This window comes from Eutrigla gurnardus, assembly GCF_963514095.1.
Source record: "Eutrigla gurnardus genome assembly, chromosome: 21".
NCBI lineage: Eukaryota > Metazoa > Chordata > Actinopteri > Perciformes > Triglidae > Eutrigla > Eutrigla gurnardus.
The window spans coordinates 19576755-19603876 of record NC_139932.1 but is presented as its reverse complement, the minus strand read 5'-3'; the positions used below and the strand labels follow the sequence as shown (position 1 = coordinate 19603876).

The following is a 27122-nucleotide window of genomic DNA, read 5'->3' as shown; positions in this document are numbered from 1 at the left end:
CAGCTCTGTGTGCAGGCAACATGCGCCAAGAGCCATCTGTCCTGTAACAGGGGGAGCGACGTCGATTATGTTGTCCAGAGGGAGGGGGAGAGAGAGAGAGAGAGAGAGAGAGAGAGAGAGAGAGAGAGAGAGAGAGAGAGAGAGAGAGAGAGAGAGAGAGAGCATTACGCACACCCTGATCCTCTCCACGCAGAACCAGTGTGGAGGACAGACAGGCGGCAGCCTTCAGAAAGTGGAAGTTTTCGCCAAAAGGATTCTGTCTACAGATTAATCACCTTCATGTCGACTCTGTTGGATACTAACCCACCGATGCTATGGTTACCTTTATTACGGTAGGAACTGCTTGCTTCAGTATTTCAGGGTTTTTTAAACTTTGGTTGCTCGTTTCTTTTACGTCGCCGAACAACTTTGGGGAATCCGAGTGACAGACTGATCCAAAGTGTTCCTTGTGTCCCACCGTGTTAAAAGGATGACAGCGAGTCACAGTTTGAACTGTAAGTGCATTAACTCGCTGGTGAGGAGCTTTGGAGCTGCTGGAGTCACAGCGTGCATGGAAGTTTGGGGGGGAATAGCAGGATTTGGCACCACGGAGGCGCCTAAATTGGCTGTAAATGCGCCAGATTCAATATTAACTTTTTGCCCAACAGATCAGTTGCATGGTGCGTTCAGGGACAGGTCCTGTAAGCTTAAAAGCTTTTGCAGGTAAAAAAAGGGTGAACCAGGACGGACAGACTCTTCCTCTGCGCGCAGGTAGACAGCAGGGTTGGGTCTGGCTCGCTTACGCACACAAACATGACATAGTTGTGCTGCCGTCGTGTGTGTGTTCACATGCACTCAGGAGCTCTGCTGCTCTTCTTCTGCTTTTCTTTTAAAGGCGTGTGCGTCGCGTCGCGTCGCGTCGCAGGGGAGCGGGACTCGCTCGGTGCGCACGGGAACGGTTCAGATGCGGTTCAGCTGGTATCCGTGGATTACCGACGCGCTAATTGTGCCTCTGCTCGCTGTGAGAGGGAGTGAAAGCTGATCTGTCACAGTTGACTCCCAACACAAAAGGCGGACTATGCGTTGATTCGGCCCCCTTCCCCTCCCGATGCCCCGTGTGCGCGTTTGTTTGGATGCATGGAAACTGTAGGCTGAGCGCGCGGAGCTCCTCTCCAACGTCTCCTGTCACCCTGGACTCTGGCTTTTCTGTTGGATACCTTAGTTCCATGTAGAAGTAAATCGTTTAAAATGAAAAACACAAATAAAACACAACGTTTGATCCACTTCTACGAGCTGACGTGATCGAGTTGATATCTCGTTAAGTTTCCACCTCAGACGCCAGAATTTAAATGTTGGGAACTGTTGATGGGATTAGAGCCAAATAGCCCAGTAACCCAAAAATAATCTGCTCTGCTGTCCGCGTGCCTGTGCGCGCGTGTCCAGGACAGAAGTCTGCATAAACGTGCTTTTAAAATGAAATAACTAGACTCGTTATGGATCCGTAATTCATTTATTTAGTCAGAATCAACATTTCAGATAACTCCTGTGAAATATGTTGCCAGTCATGTGTATTTATCTTTCATTCTCAGATCCAGAATTATGACTGGAAGCAAAGCAATTACGGATAATATCCAGAAAATATTGTTATTCATTAAATGATAATCACGTGGCTCACTTCAGTAACAACATGGATCGCAGAGATAAAACATAACATTGTGGAAGTCTGACACTGAAAGGCCAAAACACTTGAATAGTTAAAGTGATGTCATTTGCAGAATGACCTGGTGGATAAGGAATATGTGCTAAATATATCCAGTTCTGCTATTAAATGTTTAAAAATGAGCACTTCTAAGGATTTAAAGGTGTTTAAATTTAGTTTTGACTACAATCTCAATTTTAAATATCTTTAAATACAATTTATGTAACTAAAATAAAGTTAGTGTGTCTTTAACTAGTGAGAATAGAGTTGTGACAATAAGAGAAATGCTATTATACTTATATGTAAAAGGGAATTACAGATATGAGCTGAACCGGCTTTCCGTGGCGGCGGTGCAGTTTGGCTGGACGACATGTGGCCTGGGCAGCTTTGCGTAATGGCGCGCATCAGTGGGCGTCTTGAGCCTTTGGTGGATGCTTTTCCTGCAGCTGTGGGACTGGGCTCATGTGTGTGAGTGTGTGTGTGTGTGTGTGTGCACCGAGGCTGCTGCTGGAGCAGCTGTTGCAGCGGCGGATTTGACGCAGAGCCCCTCATGACATGCCGGCGCACAGCAGGACGAGGAGATTAGGATGCAGGGAAGGAGGCGAGGGTTCCGGTTTCTATTCTGCGACTCCCTTCATGGCCACTTGAGTCAAAAAAAAAAAGAAAAAAAGAAAGAGTGCATGTGCAGCTGCACTGACTCATCTTAACAACTTTCATTGTGGTTTTTTACTGCGGGAGAAAAGGGGAGAATTAGGCGTGAGGTGTGTTAACAGATTAGGGGGGCTGGGACTGATGGGAAGGACATAAAGTAGACCAGAGGAAAGTAACGCCAAAATGCCTCCCAGGTGGTTTCATAAAGTGAAAATGCAGCGGAGAGTTCCTGTTTTCTCCTTGTGTTCACCAGATGACATAAATAAACCGTCAATCTGAGCGCTGAGGTTTAAATTCCCAGTCAAACAGAGAAAACGTGTGAGGAAACGACCGGCGAGTAACTTATGGCGACACAAAGGATGGAATTCAAAGATGAAATGTATATTTGAAGATGCACACCGCACCTGGGAAGACTTTTTATGAAAGACATCCGATTGAATTTGTTGAATGGGTTTGAAAATGACGTTGCTGGTGTACAAACCTGTCAGGTGGGTGTTTGTGGGAAAACACACCTCCTGTTGCTAATTAGAGGTTTAAATAAACAAACCGATGACTTTCCTTCGTCCTGTTTAACTCGGAGCATCAGCCAGACACTTAAAGATTATATTATAGTTACTTTGAGTTCATGATTCCTCCCCGGGGTCTAACTGACCTTCCTGTTTCTGAAGGATTCACATTCCTCCTCATGATGTGTCATTTTGTTCAATTCAATTTATGCTTGACATTTTCAAATTGGATTTTAATCACTGAATACGCGACGTCAATTTTCACGTCAATTTTACGAAATAACTCAAAGAAAGTCACATGGAAGTATTGCACTTTTTTGAATGGCAACATTGTGTCGATATAAAAGGCACCACGTATCAATCTTTTATTATATAAAACGATTAATATTGCAAACACGAGTTAAACCGTTTGGTAACAGTTGCTCTTTCGGTCCACTAGATGGAGTTTTGTTTCAAGTTACTTGACTGTAAAATGATGGAATGAGATGAACAAAGTGACGTTATCTAATTAGATAAAACACGTTGACAGTTGCATCATTTGCAAAAAAAAAGAAAAAAAGAGATTATCCTGATAATATCTTACGTGTTCGCCTCGAAAAACGATCATATTTTCAGAATTTTGGCACGGAAGTTTTTGCTCTTGTGAACTTGTGACTTTGGAAGATAATCATCTGATTTGTTGGAAGCCTCATATCAACCTGAGAGAAACTCTTACTTTGAAAGTGCATTAGAAAGAGATCTCTTGATTACAGCAAGCATCACTGTCTCACTGTGCACACGGGCACCTAACGTCTTCAGACAGATCTGGAAAAGATGGGTGAACTTGTCCTTTAACTGTAGTTTTTGCTAATCACAAACCCGTGACCCCGGGGATCATCTGATTTTGGATCCAGCACCGTAATGATGTGAGAGACAGATTTGTTAGAAATCTGACCAGACTGAATCATCCATCCGGTCATGAGCTCCGAATCAGATGTTTGAAGTGGAAACACTGGAAGAGGAAGAAAAAGAGATCAAACTGTCTTGTCCTGCCACAGCTGATTGTTTCAGTCACCTTCAAAAAAACGTTTTTCCATCCCGAGGTCCTGCCATCGCTCTAAAAGCACTTTACAGATGTGTCTTCGGTGATTAAAGTCAAGTGGAGCTTCAAGTACTTTTGTGATAGATTTATGTCAAATGTGGTGTTTGTGAGACTCCCGGGGGTCAAGAACCTGAAGGGGTTTCTAGCAGATCAGGGACCAAGAAGGTCCTGAAGTCCTTAAACCTGAAAACGAAGATGTTCCTGTGTGTAAACCGCAGGTCTGCGACGCTTCATTCCGATGGGATGAGCGAGACGAGCGACTTGTGTTTAGGAAAAAAAAAAAAAAGTTTGGATTTCTTCCGCACGCCACCCTCGTTAATTCAGCGTGTGTGGATCAAGCTGTTCCACTTATTCTATACGGCCGCTCCGAGATGGTTTACACATTTAGCCCGGGTGTTTACACCCACACATTCTTAAACAGCGGCGTTAAGGAGCACATATACATGTCGGGACTCTAACCTGTGACCCGACCACTCAGCGGGACCTAAACAACGTCGAGATCTTAAGCGGAGATCCTGGAGAGAACGAACACACACACAAAAAAAACGCTTTTTTCCATCCTCGTCTTTTCCCAACAATCCCCCCGGAGAACGGAGTGGATGGATGGTCATGTGGTTGTCAAGGTGAAGGGCTCGGCCTTCCCAGACGTTTGGTCACATGAGCGCGTCCGTCCGTCCTCTCTGTCCGTTTTGACCCGGTAATCTGCGTCTCTTGTCTCAACGATTTCCTTTATCTCCCTCACATTCACCGTCCGGATCTTTACATCCCTCTTCTCCTCCCTCCCTCTCTTTACATCCTCCCTCCATCTCCAGCCTCCTTCCCTTTTCTTGCCCCATTAAAAGGTAGACTCAGTGACCTCCTGATACAGCTGATACAGACTGATACTGTTGACTGGGATGAATTCCCGTTCAAGCTTATCTGTCATTTACTTGCATTGTGTAGTTTTTATAGTGCATCTTTTCTACACGCATGAATGGGTTTATTCAATAGCTATGCTAATATATTAATAGGAAGCAGCTGACCAGTAGTCAAATAATAATCAAATAGGGTGCTTCCCATTTGCAAGATTGTTTATTCTGTCCATGCAGATCTTTTAAATTAACTCATTACAGTTTTGTTTTGTAGTTAATTAGCTGGAATGCATCTCGCCTCCGGAGACTGTTTGGATTTTCAGCATTTGTATTAAATTTGTAATTTGTTTTGCCTTTTATGCATCAAATAAAATCCAATTTACGCATAAAATACATTAACGGAAGCTGGAAAGGAGTAACAGCATCACTCGGATCCTTTACTGAAGGAAATATAGTAACAACACTGCATCGACAGCTGTCAGATAGACACATTCATAACAATAATAATACATTTTATTTAAAGGCGCCTTTCTGGTCACTCAAGGACACCGTACATACATAAAATACATTTTTAAAAGAAACAATCAAAGAACAATATAAAGTGACAAGTGTTGAAATTAAGTAATGAAAATGATAATAAATACAAAATAAATAAATATAATAAATAAATAAATGCAATAAAATAAAATGTTTCCCTCTTGAAGGAAAACTATAAAGTGACATACTAAGACAGAAGTACCTCGATATTGTACTTAAATGCAGAATAAGTGTTTTCATTACTGATCAAAACCTTCAGCTCTGAATTAAGCGACTGAACTATTATTAATATTATTATTATAATAAGAAGTTCCACATGTTCCTATTGATGAGTCTTCACTATCCTTCACTATCCATCTCTTCCATGAAGAAGCTGGTCAAACTAGCTGCCAGTTAAAGGACCAGCTTGGCAGAGAGGAATGTTTACAGCGATGGATCCACTTTTATTGCGTTACGGAAATGAAATAAATGTTCTCCTGATGGAACGCGATGCCCCTGGAAGACATCTGTGTGGTTCGTGGCCACCTTTGATATTTGAGCTGACAGATGTTCAGATGGCCTGAGGGTGAAACCTGCTGTCAGAGTTTAAACCTCCCACACACACACAAATACACACAAACACACACCAACCCAATCCCTACTTGTCCTCTCATTTGGTTAAACCCTAACCCTAACATGAGACTAATCCTAACTTTAGCCCCCGAAGCCAAAACCCTAACCCTAAACACGGCATTTTGACGGAGTGCCGATGTCGGTTGAAAAACATCTTCGTATCGTCTCATAAAAACGTGCATCTCCAAAATATGAACGCCTGACGGGTCATTCAGGTAAAAAGCATGAAAAAAACATTTAAATAATCCACCATTTAGACGATTGATCACCTGAGAGGGAACAACTCTAACAAACACAGGACTTTCACCCAGGTGACAGCTGTTTGTGTCCCGTGTGAAACATCATCGTTGGCTTATTAAACCATAGTTCTGTTACATAACCAGAGTTACATAAATCGAAATATTAAAAAGACAACATAACTTTGGAACTATTTTTGTTCGTTTTTATGACTTCAACATGTTTTTTGCAGCTTTTTTTATTTTGTCAAATTAGTCGTGCGTGACTATTCATCTTTTTAACATGTGTGGTTGTGCAAGCTATTTAAGTACAAAAATGTTTTGTTTTGAATCACGATGCAAATTTTTGGGTTTTGCCGTAACAAAATCAAGATAACATTTACAACAGTTTCATGGTGAAACAATGGCTCAAACCTGTGTGTTAACGAGCAGTTCGCGTGGAAGGACAGTGGTGGTGAGTTACTTTACATCTCAACAGATATGGATTAGATATAATCTATAGTAAACATGACCTCCTTTGTTCCAACATTGCATGAGACAAGCCAACGCAAATTAACTCTTCAAGGCAAATTCAAATCATCCCGAAAGTGTGTAACGTGACTGAGTAGCACAGCGTGTCGGTGCTTTTCCAAGCTTGATCCTCAAGATGTGCATTTACACCCAATTAAGCTTTTATTTTGGAAAGCCTTTAAGGGAAATAACTGGGTTGAATTGGTACTGGAACACATGCCAAGAACGACATTAGCTGGAAGCTGCTTTTTCTCCAATATTCCACTTAATAATTATAAATGTGCTGACACGGAGCACATTCTAGTTTCTGCCCTCATTTCTTATGCACTAGTGCAGAGAGTGCAGAGCATCGGATGTTCTAAAATAGAAAGGTAATAGTATGGAAATAGAAAGAAGACGTTAAATGAGATTATTATTTTATCGTATGTGTACACTTAGTCTTTGGCATTCATTTCTAAACAGGGCTGTTGTACATTTGTGTGTGTCTGCATTGTATATTTCCAACTCCTCGTTTTCATTTCAAACCGGAGACTTAAAGGTTGAGTAGGTGATTCTATTCAGAAACACTTTCTGTTATATAACTTGAAATCCTCGTCACATACAGATAGCAATGAATACATTAAATGCTCCGACATAAAAACAAATTATAAAAAAGTCACCTGTGGCCGTGGCAAGTCTGTAAAAGCCCGTCCAATCAAAAAAGTCGGGGCCGGAGAAAATAATTGGACGGCCTGCCTGTCTGTTAGAGCTTACTTCTGAGAAAAAACAGATTAACATAGACAGACAGATAAGTAGGCAACCACATTTTTACGGTTCGTTTTAATGAACTGAAAGCACACAATGACCGGACAACGTCGTGGTAGCGACCTGTCAATCACAAGGTAGCCCCGCCCTAAAGCATCCGCTGCTTTATCGCCTATTTGACTCTAAATGGAGCATAATGTACTAAATGACCATCCTGCTGTATTGAAAAGACTTGAAACTAGTGATTAAGACCATAAACTCATGTTTATGTTTCCTGAGATAATAAATCAAGAGAGCATTCAGGTCAATTATAGCTTCTTCTTGAGAACATAGGAGTTGCCTCCTAATGACTCATTGAAAAACAATGCAAGTTGAGGGCACTTGAGCGTTGGCTTCATTGCCATCATTCATCCTTGAGTGTCTGGAGGCACGATGAGTCCCGGCAAGACCAGATGATCAACCCACATGTTTGTTTTACTGTGAAAGTCGAGGAACGTCGGCGCCCGAACATCAAGCCGGAGAAGAAAAAGCCAATCAGGAGCCTCGCTAGAAAACGGAAATGTTCTTAATACCTGCACCGTAATGATCCTGAACGTTCAAATTAAAACATCTGTTCAGATAATAAATAAACAGTCGTTTACAGTCAACCCCACATACCTTTAAATGCCTTTAAAACAATACTTTACTGTTAGCAGATGGAGCTCAAAATGGCTGAGAGGCAGAACGAAGACGATATATGAAGCCGTCCGCTCTTATCCAAAAATAAGAGCAAATCTACGGCCAAATAGTTGAGCGGGTCATTCGTCTTTCAGCTTTAATGGACTCTGCTGTCAGAGATCAAAAAGGCTGAACAGTGACGGATAGCGAAGACGTCTCCAAAGAGTAATGTCTCCTGTATTCTCAGGTATTGTGATTTTTTTTAATGATACGGTTCAGGTCGACATTTGTGTCCTGGATTGAGATGAAAGGTTTGACGGGCAGTTAATAGGGCAAATGTCTCACTTGAACACGTAGTATCTCGCTGTGTGGAGAACATTGTTGAAGACAGGAGCCAAAAAAGACCAAAATCAGATTTAGATTCATTGAATACTATAAATATATATATAATTTGAGGGATGACCCACAGTGACAGCATTCAAACCTTTATGCTCCCCAACTTGGAACAGTCTCGCTCTCCAAAAAAATAACTGATATAATCAAATGTGAAGAATTGTTATCGGTCCAGTCATCTGAGTAATTCACATAATTTTCTCCCGTTAACCGTGAGAGGAAAGCGGCAGTAAAGAAAACACATTTTATGATCTCAGTCAGATGACAAATAGCGCCGCGGAGAATGAAAACGGCAAAACAGATCGTATCATGAAGAAAATTCATAATTACTTTAGTAGAAATTGTGTGCAGTATTACTTCGGAGGGGGGGAGGGCTGATCATGTGAGCTGCATGCGACACATTATGTCAATGACCAATGAGCCTTATCGAAACATGCTTTGAGCGCTAATTGAGCTAATTACAAGGAGGAAACGCAGAGAGGTTAACTTCAGTGCTCCGATTTCCCCGATTTAATATCAGAAACTGAATATGTAAAACCAACACTGATGTCCACGGGTAAAAAAGGGGGGAAAATGAATTTAAAATATGTGGAAACTGTTTATTTAGCATGTCAGTATCCATATGGTGAAATACCTGAGGATCTCCAGGGGGGTCGTTTTTACGTCCCCTGGCCAGATGAACCACCTACAGGGGCCTCGGGGGGGAAAACTTGCTTGGCTCCTGTTATCCCCCCCCCCGCTCCTCCCACCCTCATCTCTACAGAAAACCATGTGTGTGTGAGTTAATGTGCTTCTCCGTGTCTGTCCGCGGGGAAATCTAGCATTCTGCTGCAGCAAACTGCATCCTATTTTGGCGGACCAGTTATGGCTGCATGCTCAAGGACCTCTGGTAGTTGTGGTGACTAACACTTCATGGGGCCCCTGGCTGGTAGGGGCCACGAGTGATTACACAGCTGATTGCATTGCCGATCCCCAGACGCTGCTCTGCTGCTGCTGACTTTTATTGTTTTGGACAATGTGTTTGGACTATAAGTTAACAGCTACCAGAACTACGAGGTGCTATTCTGTGCCTTTTCATGAGGGGACCAACCTCATGTTCAGATGCAAAATGCATAACAAATAGACTTAAAAATGAAGAAACACACCATGTAAGAGACGGACATGAGATGTATCAAAACCTTCCTTGGTAAACTTTCATGTTGAACAGCCGCCTGGTTTAGTTGCTGTATTGTTCTCTGTAATATACAAAAAATACACTCCCCTTGGACAGAGACAGTTGCCCGCTTTGCCCGGTTGACACACACACACACACACACACACACACACACACACACACACACGCACACACACACACACACACACACACACACACACACACACACACACACACAGAAGCAAGGTCAAAGCCACCGTTGAGCCCTCCAGTCTATTCTTGTGTCTGTGATTCTATTAGGCTTGGCACCGGATTAGCTGCCCTGATCTCTGCAGCTGATTTGGGTTGGTTATTATGACCCATTACTGCTCCTCTCTCTCACTCTCACACATCACACCCTAACTCCTCACCCCTAGACCTGGACCTGGTCCTGGTCCCGTGTCGGGGGCCTTTTCTGAGACGTGGTTGTGGATTTAAGTGCTGGTGCGACGTGAAGTCGACTTAAGTGCTTTCAACAAACAAATGCTTGAAATGGCTGCAGACGCAGGAAGTGGAGGAGAGAGTGTGTGTTTGAGTGTGTGTGTGTGTGTGTGTGTGTGTGTGTGTGTGTGTGTGTTGAGTGTGTGTGTGTGTGTGTGTGTGTGTGTGTGTGTGAGTCGGCCTCATCAGATGTAGCGTATCATAAAAAAACTCTGCAGACACAAAGCAGTGGTTTCCTTCTCCCTTTGAGCAAAACCGCAGAAATCTAACACTAAGGCCGGTCCAGCTGCGTCTGTCTGGACGCTTGTGTAAGACGACGAAGGATTTCCTCCACGCTCTCTCACACGAGGACTAAACAAGACGCATGTTGAGCCCCGTCAGCTGACCGGAGTCGGGTCCGGGTCCAGACTAGTGCCAGTGCAGGGTCGGGGGTCTGGTTTCACTCAGCGGAGCGTCTTCACTGCTGGAAGCCTGAGGATAAACAGTTTCAGCCGCTCAAAGCACAAGGGCTCTTAGACGTTTGTACTGGAGGACCCGGGGATCAAACCACCGGCCTTCTGATTAGAGGATGACCCGCTCTACCTCTTGGCCACAGATCTGGTGCATGCTCGCCCTCTCCTGCACGTTCTCTGGACATTTAAATCAGACTTAAAGGGCCAGTGTGTAGCATTCATTGGCGGGAAATGCAATGTAATTATATGTGTGTTTTTTCATAATTTAAGATTTTACGCTTTGAAACCAGGTTTCCTGCAGTCCACGTTTCCCCAACCTTCGCTGATGCATCGCTGCTTTTTCTGGCATGTTGGACATCAGTAGGCAGTGATGGGAATAACATCTTCATGCGCGAGGAACTAAACAAAAACAGGGACCTGCAGAGGTTGTGGAGGTCAAATCCTCCACAGGGGGTCTTTAAGTTCCCTCTCTGGTGAACCGACTCTCCCCTTCACTGACCAGCAGGGTTTGTTGATGTTAAAGTTCAGATGTTAAAGTTCAGAGTTCTTGTTACAAATCATTGCCATTTGGAGTCACCGGGTTTATTTTCCTCCGAGTCGTGATGGGAAATCTCACAAGTGGATCTGACTGTTCTGTTACTTTAGCTGATCAAAGGACTCGCAGACAGACAGACAGACGGACAGACAGACAGTAACCGGCTACACTATGAATATTTTGTCCTGCCGGGACCTTTGGTCCACCTTCCAGGACAGTAAGGAAGTTATTTTCACGTTTACACCATGACAATACATCGAAATACCAAAATATCATAAGCATCAAAACACTGTCAACTTTTCAACATCGATAAAGTCAAAACTACTGTCCTCGATTGGCCTTTAGAGTATATAAGATGTACTATTTGTGTATTTATACCTGAACTGGGAATAGTGATCTTTTATTTTGGAGAATCAACTCTTTCTTCTCTCCCTGGATCATTATCGAATATGAATTTGCATTTGTTTTCCTCTCTCAGCTGAAGTATTTGCACCTGTAGGTGTGTACACATGCAGGTACTCTGTGGTAAAACGTTCACCTGTACACAGAAACACACAACCCATTATCATGCTTCCTCATCCCGCTGCGTGCCAGCTCATACACACACTTATTCACACCGCTGTCATTCTCTCAAAACACACACGCGAACCAGACACTCGCTCTTTTTTTCTTTGTGCAACCGCACATGTACACAAACTAGTTTGCTGAAAAGGAACAATGTGACTCATCCCGGCTGGAGACAGCCAACATTCAAAGGTAATTCACTGTTATGATTGGAATTCTGCCCCTCCCTCCACTTCGCTTTTACACCCCGGGGCGGAGAGGGGAGCGAGGTGGGAGCCTCCAAAGTAATCACACAGTCGGGGGTTTTAAATCTGCTCAAATATCACGGAGCGTTAAACTGTGGTCACCTCTCTGCAACACAGCATGCCAACGATCAACCATGAAATGTCTTCAAGGGATAGGTCAGCATTTGGGGAAACACCCGTGTTTGTCTTCTTGCCAAAGATCAGATGAGATGAGCAACACTTACTGAGGTTAAAGGGATGTGGAGTACCGGAGGAAGGCCGTAGGATAGAGAAGGAAGAAGAGAAAGTGTTTGTTAAATTGTCATGTTAAAGGAATTTCAAACCGCGACACAACTCTCTCTCCATACTCTGGATTTGACCTCCCTGAATATATTCGTATTGCACCGAGGTTTCTAATGCAACTAAAATTTTGCACCAAGTGGTTGAAACATTATCATTTTTTAAATTCCTCAATAATCACCATGGTTTCACTCGTGTGGAATCCAATACTTGAGATTTTTCAGGACAAAAACAAACCTGCAACACTTCATGTCAGTTGCGATCAGCTTCAGCAAGTTGTTCCCGTCGTTCCGGATCATTAGCAACGTTTTAGTTAGACTCTGTAAGTTTATTTTACAATAAACACCAGAAAAACCACGTTCAGGCCTCCTTTGGATTCACGTCAGGACCACAGGAGCCATTTGCAAACAGTTAATTCAAAAGAAGAACCACTGTTTCCAAACAATATCCACACCTATACAGCATCACATCATCTACGTATGTGTTGACCCTTTTTTGGGGGGCCACTCAAGAATTTCTTTCAAGTGTTCACATATCTGTTTTGTGTGTTGATTAATTATTATTTCCAAAACAAAAACTTGAATGGAAGCTGAGCTACAGACCAGATCTCTCTCTCTCTCTCTCTCTCTCTCTCTCTCTCTCTCTCTCTCTCTCTCTCTCTCTCTCTCTCTCTCTCTCTCTGTCTCTCTCTCAACATCTGGAGTCAATTGGACAGTATTAGGGCTCAGACATCGCCGGGTGAAAATCCCTCTGGAGGATTTGCCGGTGTGGCACACTGCTCGCTAAGCTCCATCACTAAGCGCCCTGACAGCATCATCACTGGGGTCTCCACGGTAACTGCAAGGCACACCATCCATCGCCACCTTCTTAGTGCGATACAGCTGTGGTTCCCTGAACGCAGCATGGTTTCTGCTTGGAGCCACGAGGTCTCAACAAGTGGGTCAGGGGTTCTCCCCGCTGCCACATTGGGCCAAAAAAATTAGTTTACAGCGTTTGAGGGAAAACTGGACAAACACTGTTGGTGGTCCAGAGCTGACCACAGTCTGTCGGCGTGTTTACTGATGTCGGGTTCACGCATTCACGCAGATTTAGGGTCAATTCATAATGATGGCTTCATTCTGTGATCCAGCCCACAAAACGTTTATTGAATCAGTATTTATTTGGCAGGAATATCTGGACGATAATAAGTATAAGTATGAATTTCTTTTTTCTTTTTAAATCATAACGTCTAAACTAAAAAGAAAGCTGGTTTGAATTGAAATCAAACACCATTACAAAGATCGTTCCCAAGATATTGAGTCAATCTGATCGATGCATATTTGGATGGATGAGAAATCAACACTGAATGAAAATGCTATGATATTAATTGGCATTGTCCACTTTTAAACAGTTCTCTCATGATATTCAGTCTATGACGTCTATATTCTCCTCTTCTCTCCCGTCGATCTCCTCTAAGGATTTGTACAGTTGTTTCAAGAATAAACATAATACTCATGTAAATGACTTGAGACACTTTGTTTATGTTCTCATATGAAACTAAACTAAACCAGTTTTACTTTTACATTTCATTCACATGCAGTGATTCTGGTTTTTATTTGACATCCTCAGCCGCTGCACTGTTTACTGCTGAGCACATCTGCAAAGTGAAAGCTGACTGCTGATTGTGTTTTATTGACTCTACAGACTAGACACTAAAACTGTTGAAAAGTTGAGAAGACAACCAGCCAAAGCATGTACTTTGGCATTTTACAAGGAAAGAGTGGAGGGAGAGTTTGTAGTTGATCACTTACATTTGCTGGAAACTCGATGGCGAACGCACAAAACGATTGCGGCTCTTTTTTGGCCGATAAACCTGCAAAAACAAGACAAAGAGAAATCACTCTCAAAGCCCTCGCAATGAATGAAAAGCACATCTATCTATTATGTTCACATATTTAATTGTTATGTTTACATATTTAAATGAGGTAATATGCAGATATTGAGCACAAATGTAGGCTAAAATCCTAAATGTGTAAGAGTGTTGGAGTTTTTCTTCCTTTCCTTCAGTGGCCTTTGACAGAGTTGGCTTTTCTTATTTGGCATCGCTGCCGGTAGATTAACATCCCAGTTCAGAGGTGACACTTAGCTTCATCTTCTCTCGCCTTTATTTGCCTCTTTTGCCCTCCCAGCTTCATCAAATTTAAATTCCTCCTCATCCTATTAGTTCTCTAGTAAATTAGACTGGGAGGCTGAAAATCCTGGAGGAAGTGTTGAGTTTCATTCATGGAAACCCGACATCGTTCAAGGGAAAGGAAAAACACGAGACGTGACTTTGATGGAATTCATTCTGATGGAATTAGTGCTGTGGAAATGGACATTTTTACTGAATTTATTATGACAACAGGGAAACGTGGAGGACAGTTTGAGTTTCCGTTAAATGTGGGGATCTTGGGAAATTAGAAGTGAAGGCCTGTTTCTATACTTCTATTTGAGAATTTGAGATACAGCTTGTGAACGCACCACTATGATGGGACTGTGTGTGTTGGTGCTGAGCAGGTAGACGACTACCTGTCTGGCTGAACATTTGGTTCAGTGGAGTAAAATCTGGCTGTAACTTTCCCTTTTCCTATTATCCTCCCCTTCTGCCGTCTCGCTGCCAAACAGTCGGCTGGGCTGCTTCCATCATTCCTTCGTGCTAATTAGACAGACGGGCTGGTGTCTGTCTTGCTCTGACACGCTGCCCCTCCACTGCCAGTAAACGCCACTTTTCCTGTTCGTACCGTTTACACCAGGATGCAGTCCGCTGGGGCGTGTGTTCAATTATATCTTGTCAATTAGGAGCTACGTTATCACCGCCGCGCCCCAACGAGGTTACAGTAGATTACATCTGCACTGTAATCCGTCAGGGACACACAGGATTAAGTTGGGCATCCCTCCGCCATAGAAATCATCAACTTTTTATTTTTTTTAAAGCGTAAAACTGTAATTAGCTAAACCTCCAAATATTAGTTTGATTTCTGATACAGGAATATCAAATGTCTGTTTTGCCTTGAAGCAATGACGCCGCTGCCCAGGTTTTGTTTAAATTGGCCTGCAGATCTGGCTGCGTTCGCCACGATCCATCATCACGCCGAAAAAAAAACAACAACCGCTCACACGCACACACACACACACACACACACCGGAAAAAGAGAGTCAGTCAGTAGCAATGACGTCTGCTACAAAGTAACAACTAAACATTCTCAATTACGTTTTCACTCAAAGAGATTACGATCGCAGTTTTAAAACACACACAAAAAAGTAACAAAGCCACTTTTGGGACACAAACAGCGGTCTCCTGGGTGAAAGTCCTGCAACCTCTTCCCTCCCATTGGCTGTGTAGAAGCTGACACACAGCAGCTGCTCTGTTTCGCCGACCATGTTTTAAATCCACAGATAACAATGGGATTTTACTTTTAACATAAGTAAGGTGCAAGAATGACTTAAACAAAGTAAACAACAACATTTCTTTTCAGTGCATGTGGAGGACCTCGACAGTTCAATGCTTTTTTATTAACTGGCCCCTGGCCTCCTGTCATTGCATGAGTGGCCCCAGGCAAAGCAAGTTAAGTATCCCTGCTCTATGGTTATCTTGGCACCGGGTCCCGACAAAGCCAGACATGATCAGACTTACATTGCCACAGGCTTCACTAACAATAACACAGAAGCACACACACACACTTGCTGTCTCTTGTTGCATGTGGTGTGTGTTGGTGTAGGAGCTCCTTTTGGTTACTATTTCCGGCTTTATTTCCAAAAATCCAAAAGTCAGACGTAAGCCCAAACACAACAGTGTGTCTGCAGAGAAGGAGGGAAGAGGAAGCAGATAGCAGGAGGGTGGAGAGGACAAAAGGCCAAATACTGAAGAGGGAGATCATAGAACTACAATGGAAAGTAAAAGTAAAGTTATACGGGGCGATATCCAATAATCTATATAATCTGAGGATGTGGAAAAAGGGCCATAATATTGAAGTCAAGCAGAGTTCGGAGGGTAAGATGCAGGCGTGAGGAAGTGTGAGGTGATGCTGTGATCATTTAGATTTTTATCTGCTATGTTTATTCATGGAAGTGGGGGAGATTGTGCCAGTTATTAATACACAAGACATTTTTGAGTTCTCTGGACTTCTACATGACGCTGCTGTTTCCATGCAGGTGCAGGACTTTTATATGAAAGTGAAAAATCCCTGGAAGTACTCGGGGTTCAAGGGGTTCAATGAAGGAGAAAATGGGCCTTTTGGGGGATGATGGGACTCGGCAGGGGGACACAATCCACAATAGTGCATGATGTAATAGTGCTTGACCTGCACGTGCACATGAGAAACACAAAGAGTGTGCAGCCGCCCGGCGTTCCGCTGCTGAGGAAGCCCGTCTGGTGTTAAGACGCCGCCACGCTGAGGCCGATTATCTGCACCAATCCCTGAGGAGTTAAAAGCTCAGAGGGCAGCCGCCTCCACCTGCAGCTCCACCAGCAGTTTCAGAGGAAATGTCATCATTTGCACCTACTTTCTGTTCATTACATGCTTTTCTCTGTCTGAGCTTCAACTCCAACCTGAACCAGATGAACAGCTTCAGTGAGCGGGGATGTTGGCTGTTTATTTACCCAGATCTGGTTGCTATGGGGATAAATAGCACTGGTGTTTGGGATGTGGTGATGGGGTAAGAGCTTCGAAAGTTATATACAAGCAGGCCGGGAGATTAACCGATTTAGATTAATAATAATAAATAATGTTTAAATTAAAAGATTAATAAAGGACAATAAAGGAAGGAGGTTATTCGAGGTTGTGCATGAATTACATAATGTGCTTTTTGTGGATTTAGATGGAAGCGAATAGAGAAAGGAGCGAGTTGAGGATGACTATGAGCAGATTGGCGTGTGAGATGATGAGCGGATGAAGAGGGATAATGTCCGACTGGGGGGCAGTGACCTAATAGGCCTTGAGCCAATGGAACTATGAAGGGAGTAAAAGGGGATAATCATCACTAACTTTGTTCTTTCTGTTTTGCTCCGTAACCTTTTTTTTTTTGACATTTTAACTCACTTGGTCATGAAGGTGCAGATGCTTCCTGTGAGGCCTTGGCTTCTTAGAAAGTTAACTTGATTACAACGCGGGTCTTGTGATGGAAGGTTGGGTGCAGTTCTGTGTGTGGTCCGCCCCGGCTGACGGGATTCAAGTTATGGAATAATGGATTCTGTAAATAAGAACAGAACATGGTGTAGAATTAAGAAATATTAGAAACAAGAGTAGATTACATAATAAAAGGGAAAGTAGAAGTAGAGGCAGAAAAAATGAGACAATGTTCTGAATATGTAGTGAGCAACTTTTAGAAGGAAAAGTAGACATTTCTTACAGAGAGTTAGCTGGGAATCCATCCCACTCACATCTGTACAGTGAATATAAAACTACTGTTAACGGCCGGCTAGCTTAGCTTAGCATAAAGACTGGAAACGGAGGGAAACGGCTAGCCTGGCTCTGTCCGACCTAACGTGTCACACGTTATACGTTCTTACAAAAGGCGAAGTCATTTTGCGGCATGTTAGCGAACTGGTTGCTAGGCAACCAACTGAGACTCCATGTGCTTGTCCGAGCCAAGACAGAGTTTGTTATTTGTTAGGACATCAACTTTTTTTCACACACCCCTAAAATCATTCTAAAACCCATTTTTCCTCATGATGATGATGAACTCTCCTTTTTATCATCATGGCTTCTTCCCCTCAAACTTTCCCTCTGACCCTCTCCGATCTCAACCACCAGCTTCTCCTCGTCTCTCCTTTCCCACCGCCTGAAGCCGAAGCTCATCCAAATAACTCTGACATTTGTGGAAAAGGAAGCTGGTCATACTTCTTAGCGTGTCATCCATGACACTTCAATGCTTGCCTCTTCAAGTTCTGACCTTTTCCTTGAATGTCTGTCTCGTGTGTCAGCGACAGTGAATCAAGGGATTGAAATCCCTTCATGCTGAGTCATCGAGTGATACGGCCTCACTCGGACTGTTAAATTAAAGCTGAGTCGTTGAGTCTTGATCTCCGGTCCTGAGCTGATCGTAACTGAGAGGACGAGAGATACGTTCTGACACGGGATCTGTTGAACTGGTTTGAGACCAGAAAAGAAACCTGGTTCTGGTTCTTCTCCACGCTCACCTGTGGATGTCTTGAGGTTTGTGTTTTCTCTTTTGTCTGGTTTCATGGTGCAGTGTGTTTGGAGCGGATGTGTGCGATATTGAAATGTGTTGTATATGCCATTATTAAGGTATTTGGGTGGACATGATGCAACGAAAACCAGTAAAGCAGATGAATTATCATTGGCTCCGATATTCCAATGAACAAACCCAGCATGGTCAGAGCTCAAGTCACTTTTGATTTGATCATCATTTTCCTTGAAGACAATATTTACATGACATAAAATATGTCATACAAATAAAATTAATGATAGTAAATAAATAAATTATTTGAAGACCGAGGAGGGAGAGGAGGAAGCTAAGCTTATGTTCTGCCCCTTCTTTACATTATCACGTTTAATTGACATAAAGCTCATATATCAGTGTGAAATATTAATGATCCAAGTCAGAATATGACAAATTTAACCAACACAAAACAATAAAAGAAAAATTAAAAAGGAGACGATGGTTCGTGTCCCAAAACTAAGACATTTTGTCACATCAGCGGTCGTAATGCGTGTCCTTTGCGTTTCCTAAACTTAACTAAGTGGTTTTGTTGCCTAAACTTAGTGGAAAGTGTATTTTTTAAAAGACACTGTGCATCTAATGAGCATATATTGATATGAGAAACATTGCAGCCACACTAGCAGCTCTGTGTGTTGTGGGCTACATGCTAACATAGCGTGCTAACACACTTTTCCCCTCAGAAGAAGCTTCTGAGATAAAACCGTCCGGGTTCATTGGCAAAAGAGAAAAACGCCAGAAAACCTTCAGCAAATAATTCATGTTAAATGAACGGGAGTCACAAGGGGCGTTGCGGCAACGACAAAGCCCCCAAACCCTGCATTCCAGTCCCACACAGCTCCCTGACTATTTTCAGGCCACAGGACCATCTGAATATCACATGGAGGATGGATTTTCCTGGAGGAATTACCCTTCTGAGCGTGAACACAACACGGTGAGGATGTTCTTGTAAACCTGCCGAGTCGTTCATGTTGCCGACAGTTACCTCACCATAAAGCAGCAGGCGGGTAAACGAGCGGCAGGCAGGGGGTTCCTGTCCTGCACGCCGGAGCTCCTCCTCAGAACCTCCGTGAGCTGCAGAGGAATGTGAGGAATTGTTTGCGTTCTCCCCGAGGCCTCAGATGTTTACTTCGTGCCCTGACCGGCTCCTGAAGTCATGTACAGTACGACTGCACGACTTCACAGTAACGCACAGATGATCAGATGGTTTATCTGATCAACGAGCTTCATGATGAAAAAAAACCAAACTGATCTGATTCAAACGCTCTTATTTAAGTTTATCTGCTGTTCAACAGTTATTTAACAGTATGATAATGTTCACTAATTTATTTATCCTATTATTAGTTTGTGTGATATTAAATAATCAGTTAATAAATCATACGTTGCAAACAAGTAAACAGTTTATTGTTGTAAAATTATATATTTTTAACATTTGTTAAAACATCCATAAACTATTATTAGAATATTTATATATAAGACATGTACAAGCTTATTTGATTGGATATGAAGGAGCTGGGTTTAAACAGGTCAAAATATCAGATGAATGATTTACAACTTTTAATCAGCCTTAGTTTAAAAAAAATCACATTATAAGTCTCCAAAAAGGAAAAGGAAATGTGATTTTGGTTTATTCGGACTGATTTTCCAATAATGCAAATCATGTAAACATATTATATTACTATAATTAGTAAGATATAATATATTTCTCATGCAAAGCCAGAGTGAAAGGCAGGAAACAAGCAAACAGTTGGACTCATAACATCCTGTCACATCCTGTTATTTTTTAGCCCGTGTCACACACACTCTCTCTCACACACACACGTTGACTTTCAACGACTACATTTATTCCCGAACTTTAACTTGATCACCTAATTATAAACGCAACCCTAAACTCCTTGTCCTGAAATAACTCGTTATAGAGGTGAGGACGAGCAGAGGAGTTGTTTCCTCATCCCCGTCCTTGTCCAGACGTCCCTTCCTACAACAAGCATATGAATGCAGCAGGACGTACAGGACACAGTCTAATTACCACGTTGCATGCTGGGAAAGTTCCCGCCGTGCTCTGTTAACCTGCAGCCGGCCTGTCAGGACTTATATGACAGTCATCATGGCAGCGGGGGGAATTCATTCGTCTCACTGGATCCAGATTTCAAGGGCCGGGCGCCTGATTAACAAAGAGATCCTTATTCCTAAATGTGGGATTTAGTTACCAAAGAAGAGGCTAGAAAATTGAGTTAAAAACCCAAAAATGTGTCATAATAAGTGCTTAACTGTCATATCGTCAAAACGCCAGGAAAAGCTGATCGCATCACCTTCTCAGTCATTAAATCACCCCAAATACCATAACCTGAGCAGCACCCAGATGGCGTTTTACAGGTAGATGCTGGATTTATTGTGTTAAACTAGGACATGCTGGAAAATTCAATTAAGAAATGTGATATTTGGGAAGAGTTAAAAAATCCAAACCAGAATAAACACAGTGCATTTTATTTTCTTAGCATCATTTGCTATTATTACTTAATAATTACATTCTTGCTGGCTGATTAAATTAAAATAACACAAATCAGGGTCCGAAGTGCACACATTTAAATTTTCATAATAAGTGTTTGACCAGAAAAATACTAGAATATTTATGTTTCCGTTATCACACAGCAGGGTTTCTACCATTGGAAAGACTTGCATTTTTATTTAATTTATAGTTCTTTGTTAAATTCATAGTTCTTTGAAAGCGATTATTATTATTATGCCATTTATTATCATTATATCGACATATAGCGACATAAAATGTTCTTAAAATGACAATAATATTATTTCTAAACAACTTATCGTCCAACAAATTAAGTTCGTTACAGACGCCATGTGACAGAGAAAGGGGAGCCAAGTGTTAACGGCTTGTTGAATCACATGATTTCTGATTTTGTTGGGCCACAAAAAAGCCGACTGGGTTGTTTTATCTCACAGTTTTTAAGGTCCATCATACACTAAAGATAGCTGTTTGTCTGAGCTGCACAGTTGTGTGTGTGTTCCCATTATTTAATAATTAATTTCCTTTATATGCACTTTGTAAAATTTTGTTTTTAAAGGTCCCACCCAAATAACTTTATTATTTTATGTATTTAGTCCATGAATCTCACTTGACAGCTGAAACATGTTTTGAACTGCCAGAGCTGAAGGTTTTTAAAAAGGAAGAAGAATTCGAGGAATTAAAGAGAAACGTCAGTCAAAAAGAGGATTTATGGATGTTTAACCCAAATGAACATTCCAGCAGTGTGTGTTACGTCTGTGTGACCGCGCTGCGACTCTGACAAGAAGGGCTTGTTTGAGGATTAAGACTCCGTGTCGGGCTGGAGGTATGTGTGAATGCATTTAGTCTACGAGGGTCTGAGAGTCCGAAAGTGCTGGTTTCATCTAAGTGGTCACGACTTTGGGCAGAGTTTCAATATTCCATTGAACGTGTGTGTGTGTGTGTGTGTGTGTGTGTGTGTGTGTGAGATTGGAAGGTAACATTGCTGAAGATGCCCCCCTGATTCCCTCAACCAACAGCTGCATCATCCAGCTGATGCACAAGCACCTCTTTCAGTTCGCAGCCATCTGTTTGTCAATTTTATATCACTCTTTTTCCAACTACCTCGCATGGAAACCAGGCGGAAATCTGTGGGTCCTTTAGAGTGAAGCCAAAGCTGAAGTCCCATTAAACTATCATTCTCTCTGGTGGCCACCAGGGGGCGACTCCTCTCTGGTTGTATAGAAGTCTATGAGAAAATGGTCCTACTTCTCTCTGCTGGCCACCAGGGGGCGACTCCTCTCTGGTTGTATAGAAGTCTATGAGAAAATGGTCCTACTTCTCTCTTGATGTATTATCTCAGTAAACATTGTAAACATGAGTTTATGGTCTCAATCTCTAGTTTCAAGTCTTCTTCAATCCAGCATGATGTTCATTTAGTACATTATGGTCCATTTAGAGTCCACCAGACCAGAAAGCAGGGGATGCTTTAGGGGGCGGGTCTATATTGTGATTGACAGGTTGCTACCACGCCTCCAATGCAGTTAGCTACTTAGATGACTTAAAGTTGACCTTGATGGATCCAGATCCAGTACGGGTTAGTTCCACTACCTATACACAGTCTATGATGTAAACTCAGCTGCCGACGTATGCCGACTCATTTACTGTAGTTTTGTTACATAACTTACGGCTTTACCAAAGCCGGCTACATAACAAACGTAGGTATTTTACTTGAGAAACGTATTTTAGCTCAAAAGCACGTCGTTTTGTAACCCAAGTAAACCTAGAAACTAAGCCGAGCTATGCTGGAAGTCTAGTTTAAGAATGTGTTGCCGTGCGTGTGCGTTGCATTGCAACATACATGGCAACGTCCCTCGAGAGATGAAATAGAACCACCTGCTTATCCATGGGAATATTATAATTACAGCAGGTGACACAGGAGAAAGGTATGTTGACGTTGGTCATAGATTGTATACATTTCCCTCGAAGGGAATACTGGTGTTTATTCGTCACGTTACACGTCAGGCAATGTCAAGCTGGGATTGACAGCCTATGATTAACAACAAAAGGAACTATGTTTAAACGGCTGGACATTCATGTAGCTGCTCAGCAGAACCACAGTCCTGCTCCGTCCAATCAATGAGTCTTAAGGGTTAAGGGTCATTAACAGAGGTGGATGACCTCTTACTGTTTGTGATCCATGTTGTTATTAAATGGCAGCCTCACATGGCCTTTTTTTTTGTAGTCGATAAGGATCTTTGAGAGGAATAATCTGAGGTGGTCACAGCTGTTGGAATCCCCTGCAGGTAAAACTCAATGTGCGTCAAACCGACTTCCTGGCAACAATACAAAGCATAAGAATGACTCATCTGTGAGGATTGTGAAGCACCTGAGGTGTTAAGAGGCAAACGCTGTGTGCTTTAATCCACCAAAGTGTTTTAAGTCAGAGAATTCTAACACCATTAATGAGAAGATGCAGCAGCTCTGTAATTAAAGTGCTGCAGAGAAGTGAAAACTGCTAATGTGGACAACAGTTGTGAATATTCTGCATGTAAAAGAGCATCAAAAGGATACCAAACTTGTTGAAGGTGCTTTACTATTGCAGCACAAACATAATACTAATAATTAACATCAGATCACATGACTACCAGTATATTAAAGGGGTCCCTCGTTGTTTATCAACTTAATCTTTGCCTTAACCCCATGGCACGTGTCTGATATTCTATCGTCTAAGTGGCTCGATAGTGCAAATCATAGCGACGTTATTTGTACACCCACGTGAGTAAAATACCAAGTTTTTCGGGGGATTCCCATGAACCCACAGAGCTCAGCTCCATGTAGCATTTTAGCATCTTTCAGCGTATTGTTTTGGTCCAGACATGGTGCAGAAGAGATCCCTTTGAGAGTAACCCTAACCCTTTAGGAGACGAGCGGCAGGCTGGTCTTCAACCCCAACGGGAGATGATAACATGGACACAGATTTTGACCCATTCTTTAGCTCCATGGTAAATATTGGACCTATTTTTTTCACATCCATGTATCCATGCATGTCAAAACAGCCGTCTAATATAGAGCCAAAAGTTGCATTTGCAACCACGAAAATCGATCGTCCATCGATCTCCACCGCTCCCTTCCGTTCAGGACTCTGGAAAACGGCGTCATGAGACACCATACAAGGAGTCCTTACAACGAGCGCTGTCCGTGGTGCTGAAACAAAAGCTAACCAAATAAAGTCGCATCAAGTATCTCACCAGGCAGTGGAAATTCAGACGTGGAAAGGCTACATATCAGATCGGGAGGGTTGTATAATCAGCCTGATCAATACACGTGATTACGTTTAGCCTACGTTGGCTCACGCAAATAAAATGCTCACCCGTGGATTTATGCTAGGCTTTAGCATCGCCGGGTCTGATGCTAACTATGGACGTTAGCAGTATAAAAATGAATTTTAGCAAAATAAAAACCAAAAATTATGCAAATATAACCTATAATCTGCTTTTACCCATCCATGCCTACTTTGGAGACAGGAAGTGTAGCATTTCAAAACACTGGCAGAACTTGTGAGGCAGCATCTGTTTATAAAGTTCCTGGCTGTAACGTACTACCTTGGTTCAGTCCGACTCTCAACAGTATCGTCTTCATCTGCAGCAGCTTTCAGTGAGCCTGTCGGGCGTCAAGCAGCAGTCAGTAGTAGTAGACGGAGGATAGATATTTCCCTCTGGGGTTGGTGGAGGCCAAAACGGAGCAAACGGGAGGGTGAATATTTGAGAGAGTTGCTCTGCTAGACGTGCATATAAGTATAAACTGTTGTCTGTGTTGTGAAATATCGCTGATTGCAGGATTGCAGGAAAAAACGCTCTGTTCCCAATAATAATAAGTTAGCCCCCAGTCAGACTGTCCAGTGGTCAACAGTTAGAGGGTGCTAATATGTGAAAACATTATGAATGAGACCAGTCAGCTTTCAAAAAAACAAAACAAAAGTCTTACACCACCACGAGCTGATTGGGAACAAGCATGCGGCGCTGCACAAACATGATAAAAATGCATCTGATACTCTATGAACGGCAGACAAAAACAACTCTGGGAGTGATCACGTGTAAAAACATGAAATAAATAAAAAGCTGGAGTCATTCAGGCTTGATCAAATGACTGGGTGCGCCCAAATAAAAGTAAGAGTCACTCTTGAGGACACTGAAGCTCAGACTAGAACCCGAGCCAAGAGATGACAGATGAGACCAGAGGAAGAGCTTCAGGTTGGACTCTTCATTTCTGGCTTCGACGGGCGGAAGTAAGACAGCTGTGGAGCTGTGATACAATCTTTGACATTTCCAAACTGACTTTACTTCACGGCGACTCAACTAAGAGTGTGTGTTTTTGTGCTCGTGTCAAGTGTTTCTCACGTTCCGTGTGTGTGTTTTGGGTGTTTTATGACGAACACATGGTATGTTGGACATGTAGCAGCATGTCATCTCCCATAACTGTTAACTGACACACACACACACACACACACAAACACACACGCACAGAGCTGCTGTTATTTACATTGTGGTAACTGACTTCATGCCAAAAGATTCCCACAAAGCCACAGATGTACGCTGAAAAAGCTGTTAAAGGCGATGTAAACATAGATTACATCGGAGTCACTGGAGTTCTCTGATATGGATGAAAATCTGATTATTTCTGCAGTTCTAGGAACACAGAGATATCATTGGAGAGCAGCTCTGCCACAGTACTGCTGCTACAACTGCCCACCATATAGATCAGCGTGGGTCCAAACTACAAAAATCAGCTTCCTATTGTCCATGTCAGAGGTCGGAGTGGATGGTTGGGGACTTTCACCCAGGAGACTGCAGTTCATGTCAACTTCTTTTACTTTACTTTAGTTACTACTTAACTTCATGCAATTTACAAACTTTTTTTTAAACACACACCACAATATTTCCCTCAACTTTACCAAGTAGTTTCATTGCCTGAACAAGTTGCTGAACATTTGTGGAAGAATTTATGACAAATTGCTTCTAAGTATGAGGATTGGATACGTTTAGCATATCAGTAAAAAGTCTTTGTCTTTGTCTCTCTGCAGATCTTACAGGTGAATCTAGTGATGTCCATCCTGCTGTATGTGATGGTCCTCGTGTACCTCTATGGTATCCAGGCAACCAACATGGACAGCAGTCGCCAAGGGCAACAGCAGCCGAGTCCCGACCCCTTAAACTCCCTCATCATCCAGCTGCTGCAGGCCGACCTGACCCGGGGGAAGACGAGGGGGAACCAGAGCCAGCAGGGGAAGAGCCGGGACCCCGAGCCCAGGGACACGCTGCCCCCCCTCCTCAGCGCCAACTTCCCCCTGGAGGAGCAGGGCGACGGCGAGCAGTGGGGGGCGGGGTCACGCAGCGGCGGGAGCAGCGACATGGTGGTCGACCAGCAGGTGATGCTCGTGACCTCGGACGTTCTCAGGCAGCACAAGCGCTACAACTCGCCTCGGGTGTTGCTTAGCGACCGGCCGCCGCTGCAGCCGCCGCCTCTCTACCTGGCGGACGATTACGTGAGCGGCCAGGACGGGTCGGCGGGGAACAAGACGCGGAAGAAGCGCTACGTGGAGCACAGGAGCTACCGCGGGGAATATTCTGTGTGCGACAGCGAGAGCCAATGGGTGACGGATAAAACCCACGCGGTGGACACCAGGGGGGACCCCGTCACCGTTCTGGGCAAAATTAAGACCAGCGCCACGCAGGACATCAAACAGTACTTTTACGAGACCCGCTGTCGGACCCCGCGGCCGTTCAAAGGGGGCTGCAGGGGCATCGACGACAAGAACTGGAACTCGCAGTGCAAGACCACGCAGACGTACGTGCGAGCGCTGACCCAGGTTCGCAAATCCGTGGGCTGGAGGTGGATACGCATAGACACGTCCTGCGTCTGCGCGTTGTCACGGAAACGTCACAGGACGTAAAACAAAACCATGCTGGAACTCTACTTCCTGTCTAGGATTTTATTTCCTGTTCACAGCGCTCCCCCACCACAGGATTACGTGAGCAACACCGCTATACAACGAGAACATCGAGGGTCCATCGAACTGATATTTCACTTTAATGTGCTGCAAATCCATCACAGTCTGGGGAGGGAGGGGCAACTGTACATATAAATTATTTAAATTATATGAAATGCATGTAGTTTATACATGTTTATCTATCTATATATGACGTATGAATATATTTGTGTTATTTATTGAAAGAAGTCTTCAAACAGGAAGAAAA

The 27122-nt window shown here is 43.1% G+C and overlaps 1 protein-coding gene across 1 annotated transcript; it reads left to right on the top strand.

The window, feature by feature from the left end:
- The first annotated feature begins 198 nt into the window (after nt 1–198).
- Nucleotides 199–27122, top strand: ntf3 (neurotrophin 3). The gene is made up of 2 exons (XM_084038779.1): nt 199–332; nt 25949–27122. The coding sequence occupies exons 1-2, from the start codon at nt 315–317 to the stop codon at nt 26816–26818; spliced, it is 888 nt and encodes a 295-aa protein (XP_083894905.1). The 5' UTR covers nt 199–314; the 3' UTR covers nt 26819–27122.